General features: G+C 45.4%; 1 protein-coding gene across 1 annotated transcript in view; it reads right to left on the bottom strand.

Annotated features, from left to right (window-relative positions):
* tenm1 (teneurin transmembrane protein 1) overlaps positions 1 to 14,226 on the bottom strand; it is a 139,705-nt gene that overhangs the window by 54,474 nt on the left and 71,005 nt on the right. The window contains exons 7-11 of the mRNA XM_029165291.3: positions 10,843 to 11,045; positions 9,076 to 9,283; positions 4,425 to 4,526; positions 2,541 to 2,735; positions 1,254 to 1,454 (exon numbers count right to left, since the gene is read on the bottom strand). Coding sequence (XP_029021124.1) covers positions 1,254 to 1,454; positions 2,541 to 2,735; positions 4,425 to 4,526; positions 9,076 to 9,283; positions 10,843 to 11,045 — 909 coding nt within the window. The remainder of the gene's footprint in view (positions 1 to 1,253; positions 1,455 to 2,540; positions 2,736 to 4,424; positions 4,527 to 9,075; positions 9,284 to 10,842; positions 11,046 to 14,226) is intronic.

Below are 14,226 nucleotides of genomic sequence, written 5' to 3' on the forward strand. Positions count from 1 at the left end.
CTACTTATCCAGCTGCAGTAAAAAGTTATTTCAATTTAAATATACATAGCATGAAGAAGAGGGTGCAAAAAAAGTGGATTAAAGTTGGAGAGTTTCTCAGGTCTCTATTAGAATTACATTAGCTTAGCTATGCTTCAACAGGACCAGGATGTGGAATAGTTGGGTCCTTTTGATTAAAAGCCCAGCAGGTAGAGAGAGAGGCCACTCATATCTCAGATAATTAGCCACGGTCTATCATTATCATGGGTTATATCACTATAATAAGCCATGCATACACCTGAGAGGGGGGCTAATGCAAATTGCCCGCAAATCATGGGTTTACATGGCAAAGCGTATCCTTCCCACCACACCCGTTAAGTTAGTGTGGTGGAAACGGAGGAAAGTCAGCCTTTTAATAGCTATTTTCCTCCCCGTCAGCTCATGCTGCAAGGACAAGGACACGTTGCTCACCGCGTTCCGCAGAGGACCGCACTCTATATTTCAGACGCAACACTGGGCCAGCGCCTGCGCTTTGCTCGCTCCTTCTTTACAGGCAGATATATTTTTAATCAGTATAGATCCGCTGTCTGTTTAAGCAGGTGGAGTCGACCGGGTGCGAAGAAACGTCAAGGTAATTGGAGACGTAGGGAGTCGTTGACGGCCATATTTAACAATCAGGCACTAACAAATATTTAGCATACAGACAAATGGATATTAAATAAACATCAGCAGAGCTTTTAAATGCCAAGCTGAATGTTCCTCGCCGTAGCGCTTGCTGAAATGCCTCGCAGCGAAGTGGTAATAGAGGCCTCCCTCGTTTTTTTTCTCGCCTGCTGTTTTTCCTCGTTTGGCTGAAGGAACATGTGTGTGCATAGGCACGAGTGTGTTACAGTTAAAAAAAAAAAGCGCAGCAAAGTGAGCGATGGTGCAGGGGAGGGTTGCAGAGTGCTGCCGTCAGAAAGTCATGATGGGAAATCTCATTTACGAGCAGCATGAAGAAAGTGCTAAAACACACCCGCGCACACACACACACACACACACACACACACACACACACACACACACACACACACACACACACACACACACACAGGAGCAGGACACGTACAGTACACACATTTCATAGCGTGGCCTCAATCCATATTTCACTCGCATGTCTATCAAATCCCCAGAAAATAGTATCTGGCGAGACCATGTGTGCAACAAGAGCACTGGCGAACTCGTGATGTGCACTTGCAATTTTCTGTGTGTGAACAATGGTTCTCAGGTCTTACCCGTGTAGCAGTCTGGCCCCGTCCAGTTGGGCTGGCAGGCGCAGGTGTCTGACTCAGGGAGATAGGTGCCATGTCCTGAACACTGCTCCTGACAGGCTGGCAGCGGGTCGTCACAGCTCACTCCCGCCCAGCCGGCCGAGCACACGCACTCCCCGCGCACGCACACGCCGTGGCCGCCGCACTGGGGGTCCACGCAGTCCACTGCCAGCAGAGGGGAGGACGGGGGGAGGAGCGGGGGTGAGTCAGAGGTGAGGGTGTGTGCGTGTGTGTGTGTGTGTGTGTCGGCACGCCTGTCTCATTATAATCATCAGTTCACCGAGTATGAAAGCAGTGTTCTTTGCATCCCATCCAGGAGTTAACCACCCCAGCCACAGCCCCTGTATCTGTTCCACAACATTACACTTCATAGGACACTTAGAACTGGGGCTTTGATAAGGGCTGGTGTGTGTGTGTGTGTGTGTGTGTGTGTGTGTCCGCGCGCTGTGCTGCTGCTGTGTGTAATTACAGCTCTGAGCACTGAGCCAAAGCTCAGCACAGTTCAGCCCAGCTCAGCTCAGCTCAGGTCCGCTGCTCAAGGTCAAACGCCCGACGCGGCCTCCGCTGGCCCACATAGAGGAGCCGGCAGCCGGGCCGTCTTCGGGACAGCTGCGCCATCAGGCTCCGAACAAGCGTGCAGCCGTAACTCCATTAAGGGCCGCGGCTTTGTTTGTTTGGGCTAATTTAATGGATGCTTTCACAGTGGAGAACACGGCGAGGCCCAAACTGAACTTTCCTCCTACGGTACCTGAGCTAAAGTACAGTATATGAGTCATTTATATTGCTGTACACTCCACTATTGGTTCCCACTGGCTGTACTAAACTTACAGATTTATGTCCTGGCAAACAATACAGACACTACAATAAAATGCACTCTGAACAGACTGGAACGACTCTATCTTGACATTTTGAATCAAGAGCCCCCATCACGCATTGGATTAGATGAACATAACATATAAATATGATAAGAATTCTCGCTGAGCGCTGCCTGTTGTTTTGCTGAATTTGCGCCACAAAGTCTTGTTGTATTGGCTCCAACAGGTTGCTGCCGGCGGTGGACGATATACGAGCTGGACGAGTCTATGTGCTGCTGCCGTGCTCACCGTTGCTTATGTGATTTTACCAGTGTCGCGATGTCAATGCAGGTTCCGAAAATTCAAATTTTTTTCCGTCCACGTAGGTTGAAAAGGGAGCGAGAGCTCCCGTCCTGCTGACAGTGAAGCCACCGTGCCGTGCAGATGGAAAACGCACCTTGCTCGCAGTTGACCCCTTTGTAGGCGGGGTTGCAGATGCAGATGCCCTGGATGCAGGAGCCGTGGTTGGAGCAGGTGGGGTCGATGCACTGGCCCTCCTCCACGTTGCACTCTGCCCCCTTCCAGCCCGCCAGACACACGCACCGTCCCTTCTCGTACATGCCGTTACCGCTGCACAACACGGGGCACGAATCTGTGAAGCGTACAAACAGAGATTACACCCACTTACACACACACACACACGAGCTGCTGCAGTATATTAGCTGGACGACCGCAGTAACCTACAGTGAGTGGGGCTACGCTCTCTTATCTCAGCTAGTGAGCGGATTCAGCAAATCCCAGCAGCCTCTGTCTCCCTTTTCCTTTCTCTCAGACGCGCACGCACATACATATACACTCGCCAGCTTATCCCTCACGCTGTTTCAATTTACTCAAGCACCACCTGAGCCTGGCTACCACGGCAACCCAGGAATTGTAGAAAATCCCCCCAACGTCACCTCGCTCATTCTGAACAGGCCGTGAAAACAATTGTGAAAACGGAAGATTAGGAAGGGAAGCATTAGGGGTTTACTGAATGAGGGCGCAAAGCAGCGCTATCTGCATGCAGCTGTGATGAAGTAATGTAATGACAAAGCCAGCGGATGTCTGACGACGAACCCACTGCTACGCCTTCCTCTTCTCCTCGGTGCAGGAGGAACTGCAGGTACGGACGTTTGAACGGATTCAATCCGCTGCGGAACCGTTGCTTTGTTCCCGGTTCATTTCCAGTGAAGGTCTGGTGCGTTCGTGCACGTGGGCACGTCTTCTGCTTGTTTGTTTGATCTGTTGTTAAATCTAACACCCTGCACCCAAACATCCATAAATTCACACCTTACTTTTCACAAGTCTTGTCAGAACTTGCTGTCTAACTTTTCAAAACCCCGAATATTATAACGCAAGCAAATGAGCAGAGATGAGGGGAGAGAAAAAAAAAACACATGAATTAATGATGAGCATAAATAAATCATAGCATGTGATATCCTATCACCTGTTTTTACACAGTGAGACAGAGAGAGCTACAATGGTTTTACAAAGAGGGACACAAGGAGAGAGAGAGAGAGAATAAAGAAGTGGAAGGAGTGGCAGACAGAAAGCAGAAATAACATGAAGAACAGGGAGAGGGGTGGACGAGCAAACGGGATGACACTGCTCTTACTACCAACTAATCCCATTGAAAGCCAGAACTGACTTAATCCTACTAACAAGTTTTCTCTGCACAAAGCCTGATATAATTTAAAGTGCCAGACAATTCCAAGGTGTAGAACTACAGTAGCAATATCCAAAACATTGATTTGTTATGTCGCACATCCAAACACCGTCCAAGACAAACTCAGCTCAAAACTGGATTTTTCCACCATTGGTGATCAATCGCACCAAACTCAGATAGAATCAACATGACAGTTTGGTGTCCGTTGGAGACTGGTGTTAGCGGTTCGACAAACGACCACGTCTCATTTTAAACTAAGCCACACAGTCGCTTTGTCAGGAGCTGAAAGGGCAAATTTCAGGGAGGAGATCGACCGTCCACGACTTTTATTGGAATGAAAATTCATAAGGACCTCATTGAGACATCCAGGTCCAATATCCGTAAGCCTGAAAAGCATAATAGGGGAACTTCAAGTGGAATGAAAAAACTGATTGTGGCAGGAAATGGTGGAACTATTTTAAATGAGAATGAAACATCCAGATTACAGGTGAGCGGTTTGAATGCATATGCGAGTTGAGAACCCAGGACTGGTCTAAACAAAGTATTAGCGCCGTACAAATCTGGAAATTACCCCTCCGCCACCTATTTCTGCTCCCTCACAGTACTGTGTACTGTGGTCTTTGGGGACGGACTCACCTTTGGCACAGTCAGGACCCAGGAATCCAGCGAAGCAGTGGCAGTGTCCGGCCACGCACTCCCCATTCCCGTTACAGTCCGTGGAGCAGCCGTCCATGGAGTCTGCACAACCACACACATCCACAGGTCAGACATACAGCACAAGGCACTGGCTAAAGCCAAACCTGAAAGTATTCCACATGTAACTCCATAAGCTGGCATGGCCCTCTGTTATTGAATGAGAGATCTGATAAGCAATGCATGGCTCCCCAGACACAGGGCCTAGATTAGATTAGTCTGATCCAGCTGCTATCACTCTCTGGGGAACAGCCAAGCACTCACTTACACTCAGTAGCACTAAGCACATTATACAGCATTACAGGTTGGAAACACACTGAGCACAAATTTGCAAACATAAAGGCTTAATCAACAAACTGTTTACAACCACGCGGCTCGGAATGAGCAAGAACGACACACAATCTGACACCAAGTGCGCGAGGTGGTGGAAGTCCGTGTCACCACGGCAACATGTGAGAGAAAAAAAACAGCGATGGTTGTCCTTTATGGCATGTGATGCTGTACATGTGTTCCATGATGTTGCTCCATAGGCTAGAAGCATCATTACGACGCTTCCTCTGCCACACTTCAATTAGCAGTCTCCCTTTCACCAGGGTCCTTCTCTCCCACTGATATGTCCATCATGGCAGCGCTCCCTCTCTGGGTACAGACAGCATGGGGAAGATGAAGAGGAAGTGCACTTTTATGCTTTTAGAGCATCACACAAGCCTCCGAGCTCAGCCGGCTCTCCTTGAGACAGAGGAGATTCTTGTGGTGAAGTACCCAGAGGCTGGAACTGGGGATCTGAGCTGCGCTACCGCTTGTCTGGTGCCAGGAAAGATCTATCTGGGCCAGATAGAGTAATTAAAATGAGTGTCAGGGATGTCATCCTTTGTTTGACCCCGCCTCGTCCTGCTCGGCTCCTCTGAATGAGGATTGACTCCGGAGTCAAACCACTGCGGTCCCCCCGGCTCGCTCTGTTCGGGGAGCACGGATGACAAATCCTTGAGCGGAATGGCTGGGCTCATTCCCCAACACATGTGTGCCGAGTTATTGCGTGACACCCGCCTGGAGGCGCGTGTGACACATGCTAATGAGACGGGCCGCGGCGGCAGCCGGCAGCGCGGCGATATCCTCCACAGCGGCGCATCACTACAGAAACCAAAGTCATTCTCACCTCCATCACCTGTCACCGTCACACTGATGGAGAGAAGGAGCGGCAATCATCTCTTTCTGCCGCACAGTCAGGAGGACTCACAAACCTTTCTCCATATGCATCTCTTACCTGCCTTTCCCCTCCACCCCCAGCTAAAGGAGGCGAAGAAAAAAAAAACAGCCCGGCGAGGTTCAATATTGTATCTGGCACCTGACACATGCAATGAACAAAATCCGCAAGGTCATGGAGTTCTTTTTAATGCGGGGAAGACAAGAGATCCTTCAGGAAACGTGTAGAGTTGTGAGGTGCAGGGCTGGAACAGTGATAAAAGCTCCCAGGTCAATGTCTCCACTATAAAAATCTCCAGGCAATTAACAGCTAATGTATGAAGAGTCATGCTTTTACTTGTTACAGTACGCAGTGTCTGGCGCGTGTGTGTGTGCGTGAGAAACATCCACTCGGCCCTTTCCAGTGACTAAACCCTGTCCCGTTAGGAATCACTCATGCCATAAGTTATTGCAGTTAAATGCTATTATAAAATGGGTGCTTCCAGCCAAGTGATCTGATTGGTCAAATACGCATTCCAATTGTACTTTATGAGCCTGTAAAACTTCAGCCATGCTTTATGACCCTTGAGCTTTATGAATTAATGAAAAGAAAAAAAAAAGCTGAGCTAACTACGGTAGAAGCTGCTGGCAAACCACTGTTTGTGTTCGAGCATCGTTTTGACACTCGCTTTGCGTCAAAGACAACACTTTCAGGAAGACATGCGGTGACAGGTGACGTGTGGTAATTATGCATAATTAATAACGCTGCAGAAAGCAGGATGGGGAGAACGAACGGTGGCAAAGAGGGAGGAATCTTACAGGCAGTGTGTTTTTTGGGTCGCTGTCAAAACTGTCAATAACAGTGACGAATGAAAGAAAGTTCATAAGGTTTAGAAATGCACGTATTTACGTAATAACTACTTAATAATCAGATCTATAACTTCTAGTTATTTCAGTTCCAACCTTGTCATTGCATGCGACCTATAAACAGTGTTCATACATAATACAAGTAGTCAGAATTGACTTTAGTATAGTGTATACACATATCAGCATATATTCCAGTATGTGCATCAGCAACTGTGCCGACTGGTTTCTGTCGTGCTCAGCAGCGGCGCTGAATTAAGATGTAACTGAACGCTGTGTTTGAGACTGTGACTAGATGAAAGAACAGCGTAATGTCTCCTGACTGATGCAGGTCACTTACCCGCTGACCAAACACACAGGGATTTGAAATCTTTCTTCCTTCCACTTTTGTCAAGATGACGACTATTGTGATTACCCATGAAAGTGGTGTCTGTCTAATTCCACCGCACACCTCATTAGCCGCGGTATCGTGTTTTACACGGTGCACCGCGTGTCCCCCTGCTCGTGCCAGAACAAGCGTCTTCACGCAGAGCGGCTGCATTTCATGTATTGTTTTCATGTTATTTGTGTGCCGGTGTTTTCTTTCCTGTGATACGCTGCACGGCATTGATTTTACTTTATTTTTAATTTATTTATCATTACGAGGGTCTTTAGCTATATCTCATCTGCTTCACATTGTATCCGGTTACTATTTGCCGTGGAAAAGCTCAATTTCCCGAAAGAGATCATCTCATTTCTCCCTCCTCCCACCATAAAACTCCTCTCTGGGGCTACATACCGTGTCTCTTATTAGAATTTATTGTCCTGTAGCTCAATGATTTTGATTTTCTGCCTCCAAAACAATGTAGTGTCTGTTTGTAGCCCTCATTAGTGGTGTAAATGGGCAGTGAAAGGAACTTTGACATCAGTCCATTAATAATATTTTCCTCTTTTAAGCCAAATCACTTGATTAATTATTTGAAAAAGCAAAGCGGACTAAAGGCTGCTATTCTGAGCCCATCTGTTGTGTCTATATTTGTTTTGATTATTAAAGGGAGGGAAAGGGAAAGTTAACTCTTTGTCAATGCAGCTAGGGATGGGAATCAAAATAGATCTGGGTCTACAGACAGCTCACGTGTCACAAATGTTTGACAGCACTGAAATGAAATCTGTGTTTAGCTGCCGCACGCTGTCACTCATTATAGAAAGCGCTCTGTCGACGCGACAATGAAAGATCTCCTCAGTGTAATGTTGTGGCATAGTGGCACTACTTATAACACCAGCTTGCTGATACATCCTCAGATTTTACATACTGAGATTGTTCCATGCATTGGTCCTGATTCACTGAGTACAATAACTCTTCAGTGCAGCCTCTTAACAGCCATTATCAGATCAGTGGGCTATTTGGGCCATAGATGCTGCTTAGCATGATTCCGCCACATCTCCTATGGCTCATTAGCCTTCTATCATGAACTGGTTCTGACTTCATAGACACGCATTTCAGGCCCCAAAACATCTCGGTCAGCAACAAAGTGAGCAGAATATGTTAATTTAGAGTTATTGTATTGATAAGAGACATAAAACATTATATAAACTAAATATGCAGGAGGATGAGAGGCAACACAGAACTGGGTCCCAGCTACAGATGCAGGCCCAGTTCATAGATGTAGCATTTGATTCTCTTCTTTAATGTGTTTTTACCACAGATTACCACTATTACCAGGTTATTATTTGATCATTAATATGATACGCTGTGGTATTTTTAATTAGAAATTAATAATTTACTATGGTAAATGTTAACCTTTAATACTACAGGTTCTACTTATCATAATGATATCACCTTGATAATACCTCATTTTTCTGCTACTACAGTAATACAGTACAATGCCTTAATCCTATAGGCTGTAGTTATTACACATCCAATAATACATAGAAAGAGGCAGGTTTCTTTACTGGTAAAGTACTTCTCTTGCCTATTATTTCAGGTTTGCTATACAGTATCAGTGATTATCTTAACATTTGTAATGCGTTGTAGTTGCTAAGTTACCTGTCTAATACATAAAAATTACCAAGTCGACTCATGATGTCTCTGTGCCAGTAGATTTCCAACCACTTTTTTGTCACTTCAACACCACATTCTCTTAAAAGACTGGACAAAGTGGGAGTGAAGAAACTGCCCTGGTAATTATCGACTTGTCTATATTCAGCCACGTACTCTTGCATTATTCACATCCTTCAATTTACACTTCCATCCGTGTGTGTCATAGCAATGAGCTGCAGTTAGCAAGCCCTGTCATTACTGCAGGAGCTGTCCTCCCCTTTCTAACCGCTGTCTTCTGCCACGCCAAGCTCACTCTTATAATAAGGAAAAGTTCCTTGCAAACGTCAATGAGTTTCAAACCAATCTGGGCCATGTTTTCAGCTCATCAACAGGTGCAGAGGGGAGACGGCACAACAATGTGTGGTAACCCTCACATACGAAAACTGGGAACTTATATGACATCAATAAATGAATTCAGAAAAAACGAAATAATGCTACTTTTCCTAAGGCTGTGATTCCATTCCCCACCTATGGGAGTGCTGTGGAGGAGCACCTGCTCCAGGTTCCGGCCGTCGTTGTAGAGAGCGAGGTGCCAGGTGCCGGGGTCCATGTACTCGATGAAGCCCGTTTCTTGGAGGCCGCTCAGCAGCAGGCCTTTGGGAGCTTTGGCGGTTAAGACCGGATCAGTCAAGGACCTGGGCAGAGCCTTCCCATCGAGCAGCTTCACAAAGTCGAACTGGACACAGTGCAGTGACACAGAAACAACAGCGTTTTTACCCAGAAATCCACAAATGCTATGGAAATTTGCGAGTCAAATTATGCGTTAGCCGTGTGAATCTACCAAGTGAATGCATATAAAACCATAACAACCGGTGGCTAACAGATGCGAAGACGTGAAGCAGGAAGTCAGGCAGGAAGCAAACGGCTCAGGCCTCCGCCAGACATGCTCCACAGCAGTTGGTTCAACAAGTTGACGTGCTGCTAATGGCACGGGCAGACTTTACCACCCGGGTTGTAAATGTAACACGCTATTATTTCATCTGTCTAAACCGTTCTCTGCGTCTCCCTCGCCCTCTTTAGCTTCCCCCACCACCCGCGCGTCTCCCTCCCATCCTCTCCATCCTCCAACCTCCTTGAACTAGCAAGCGCCGCGCGAGCCGGATTCCTCCTGAGGGCTGCGTGTCACGCTGGTGTCAAAAACAGCTAATTAGACCTCTTCATGCAGGCGAGAGCAGAGATGCACTGATGTTAAAAAGCAGATGACTCGCTGTGTGTTGTATTTTGGTCTGTATGCGCGCCTCCCGCGTGTGACACAATGCTTCTAAAGTGTGTATGCATGCACCGGTGCTTATTGTCCCCGGGTGTTTTGAGGCGCTCCACAGCCGCGCTTGGGCGACTAAATAAGAAATCGCTTTCCTTGCGATAACGATGCACAGCCACACCTTTAAAGTCGGATTCATGAAGATCTCTGTCCGTGTGAGCTGACAGCAAAATCTCATATTCCTCTTTTAAAGCTTAGCGTATAACCTGCATCTGATGGTGGGCCACAAACAACCTGGTTTCTCTGCAGAGTCTCAGCACAAAAAAACAAAACAAACTTTGCTTACCATCAGCTTTCAGGGCGTGTTTTAATTCCAGCTAAAGTCACAACATAATTGCTCTCATTTGCATATTCTCTGTTGTTATTGTTGTCAGAACAAGTATAAAATTTTGATTTATGCTCGGCTAATAAATGGTACTTGTTAAACAGGCAGACAGAGTTTCCCGCAGGTGTTGATCAAATCATTATTTCCTTCTCTTGAACTCGTCTGACAAAATGAGCATTAACACATCTTAGCACCTGCATCGCATAACTGTTTTAAATCACGTTCTAAAATAAGCTTGCAGATATTGGAAGTTTCGAGGTGACAGAAACTTGGCTCATTATGATAATACGTGTTGATTGTCTACCGTGTCTCTACTTACAAGCCTCCAAATGCTTCCTTACTAAACTAATCTTGTCTGTAAACCTTTAATCTGACCCTTATATGATTCATCAATATTGTCACTGGCCTAGTAAATTTTAGCAGTGGAGTCGTTTTATCCTATACTGTGAAAGGTTTTTTAGCTTTTAGTGTCTTTTATTGACAAAACTATGTCTTTATCTGCAACAATTTAGTAGGTAAGTATAAAACCTTTCACTTGTAAGGACAGAAATAGAAGAAATAGCTGTGTTTGTTTGTATGCGAAGTGTGGTAAGTGAAGCAAACAAGCCCATCTGGGTGAACAGCATGCTCCAACAGGAGCCGCCTTTACCTGAGTGTGTGTAGGCGGTATGTTCCTGCGTCCATAGACCCCCAGCAGTGCGTTGTGTGACAAAGAGAGGTTGAACTTGATGTAGGTTGGATGGTGCACAGTCATATGAAACCTCCAGAACAGCCCCGGTGGGATCGCCTGGCTCTGCTGGGTTCCCATGTCCACCTCGCCGCGGTCGATGGCCCGGCCTCGCACCCACTTTTCTGCAGGCAAAGAACCAGACAGGCGATGGTGATGCGTCTCGCTGCGGATTCATCAACGTGGACACAGTGTTCCGGTCGGTTTCAAAGGGAGCAATTAATAACCAACCTGGCTTCCTGTCAAACATCGGCGTGATCTGTGACTGTATTAATGAAGGAAGACTGAACAGACATCTGGAAAACCACTTAGTGCTGGTGAAAATCCTGCTTCGGCAAAACCTCTGCATAAAAATGGACTGAAAACTGAGGAAAATGTGTACTAGCATCCAGCATCCACTTTAGCACCTGCTTTCAACTTTGTCCTTGTTTGAAATCTTATTATCTTGTTATTTCTACTGTACGTACGCCACAGATAAGCAGAAATGACTGGTTACTTATTTACACACACACTTGTTTCTCAAGTCTCAAAAAATATGGCTTCAGCTAGATTATTGTGCCTCATCCTCGAGTCTCAGATCTACTGCAAGTCCTGCAGGAGTAATACGAACAAAGAACAAGAAGGAAACGACGGCTTCTGATAGATGTGATGTCCTCCTCACAACAAATTGACCTATAACAATCACAAACCTGACAGCTGTCACTCTCTGTACGCCTTGGAGTTTGTTTTTCACAGATATGTCGAAATGCAGACTACTTTCAGTCCAAGCGTGTCACAAGACAAACGCGATAAAACATGACAGGCGGTAGCATGTCTCTGCATGTGTCCTGCCAAAACAGCAGAACAACAAACAGCAACAACTGCCCCCTAATAAAATGTTTGGAAGGCTGCTGCTCAGGTCTAAAAGGTTGAAACTGTTGCTCTGTTAAAGGCCGGCAGACTCTAAATCACCAGAAATGAATAGATAAAGCTGATGGATGATACAGTCTTCGCTGATTTATGTTGGCAGTTAACACAAATCCATTAATTCCAAATTAATTGTGAACATAAATAAACTTTGTGAAACAGTGGAGCTGATTTCTAAAAAAAAAAAAGCCTATGAAGCCAGATAAAAGGCTTTGTGAAGGCTGCTCCTCTGCGTCCTCGCTGGAGTCTGCTCCAAGTTCTTTGCTACTCCAGACAGTAATAATGGAAGTGAGAGATTTCCGGATCACCCAAGGAGCGAGGAGATGCGAAGTGAGATAATAAGAAGCACACAGTGTCTGTGTCCATCTGTTCTGCACAGGGAGCGACACAGAAGCAGAAGTCTCTTGCATTTTGACTCCCGGTTTAGTTTTGGAGGTAATAAAGTTACATTGCTTCAGAAGAAAGCTTCGATGGGTGGGAATTTATCCCTCATGATAACAGATGTCTGATCTGCATCCACCATGTTACGGTAACTTATATCAGATCTCTAATATCCGTCTGCCTCATGTTTTTGTTGCGAATATGTTATTTTGTGTGCATTTCTCAGTCAATTGAACAAACAATTATAATGATCAACCAGTTTCATTCAGTAATAATGCATCATCCTGCACACGTTCAGCATCACTGTCACAGGTAAAGGCCGCATATCGTCTTAAAGCAAGAGATATTTACATGGAAACTGTTTTTGCATTTCAGAAGCTAGAGTCACTAGATAAAACGCTGCATTTTAACAATAATGGCCTCATGTCCAGGCATCTGCTTTTCACATTATCATCTCATGTGTATTGATTAAGAAAAATGAAATGCTTTTTGTCACCGCTCCTATAATAAAGGTTTACTTATCATTTTAGATTCATTCTCCTTGTTATTGTGAAAAAAAAATTAGATTAAAAGGATCCATTGACAAATTTCCCATTGTTGCCCTCAGAAAGAAAATCAGTGTGTGTGTGTGTGTGTGTGTGTGTGTGTGCGTGTGTGTGTGGAGGGGGGGTAGAGAGCTAGATGGCCTGGGTTGTGGCAAGGGCTGGGGCACACGCATGCACACGCACGCATTCACCAACGGCGTCACGGCGCAGAGATAGCGTCTTGAGTGAGAGCGCGTCTTTGTGTGTGGAGAGAATAGGTCTTTCCAACAGTCCCCTGGCCATCAGCTCCTCTCCTCTCCATAAGCCTTTATCAACCACCAGGCACAAGTCTTTTGTGTAGGGGAGCAGGCGAGGCTCTCCAGCCCTCTTTGTGTCAGCTTTTATGTGGAGATATATCTCTGCTTCTAAACTAAGATGGAGGAAATATGGTGACAGAGGGGAGCCGGCCGATCGTTACGGCCACAAAGGCAGACGAACAGTTAGGGGCAGATTCATGGACGAGGCTGCTGGCTCTCAATCTATAACGCCTGCAGCTTTACCACTCCATTATGGTGACACCATGCACATCCACCAGCCAGATGGCATACATCACATCAAGTGTCAGTGCGGATGGGAGCGTTCTGTAGGACGCGCATGGAGCCTCCGGTTTCTGCCAGCGACAAGTTTCAAAAAGCGCTGTGTTGTTGCGTTGGTCGGCAGCCACTTCATGGATGGAAATGGTTCAACAACTGTTTGATGGACTGGGATGAAATTTTTGTACAGACGTTCATGGTCCACAGGGAATTAACTGGTTGTCTTTGATGATCCCCCCTCAACTTTTCCCCAAGCACCGCTGTGAAGTTGACATTTGTGATTTTGGAGGAAAATGTCATCTTTTCCTCCAACACAATCATCAGGTCACACTATTATTCAGTTTGAGCACTTTTATTCCTTATGATCAAACACCTGCACATGTTTGATGTTCCCCATTAGTATGTACAGAACTTATGCTAAATGTCATCAGCAAATATTAGCCAGTTAATCGCCTTAATTAAGGTACAGTAGCAAGCATCGTCCCCATTAAACTTAGCTAAGATTGTAGCGCCCTGATGCTAACAAATAGAGCTAACAAATATAATAAATAGGGAGATAATGATAAGTGATTAGAACTTTTGCCTAAATACCAAACAATAAAAAAGACTAAATAACTGCAAAATAAATGAATACATAAGTAAAAAGTAAAATATATATAACTACATGTATAAAAAACTATTTGAGTGTGAAAATTACATTTATATTTAAAAAAGCATAAATAAACCAAAATTGTTCATTTATACATTTCCAAATGTATTACATGCATATTCCTGTGTCTGTATAGTAATTAAGTAGGTGGTACTAAGCCCAGTCTAAACTGGGAACCTGTTTGAATGGATCTTCTGCTTTCCCTTTTTGAATGAGTTGCAGGAGCCAAATAATATCCAGTAATCCAAGCCAT

The sequence above is a fragment of the Betta splendens genome, chromosome 10 (genome assembly GCF_900634795.4).
Source record: "Betta splendens chromosome 10, fBetSpl5.4, whole genome shotgun sequence".
Lineage (NCBI taxonomy): Eukaryota > Metazoa > Chordata > Actinopteri > Anabantiformes > Osphronemidae > Betta > Betta splendens.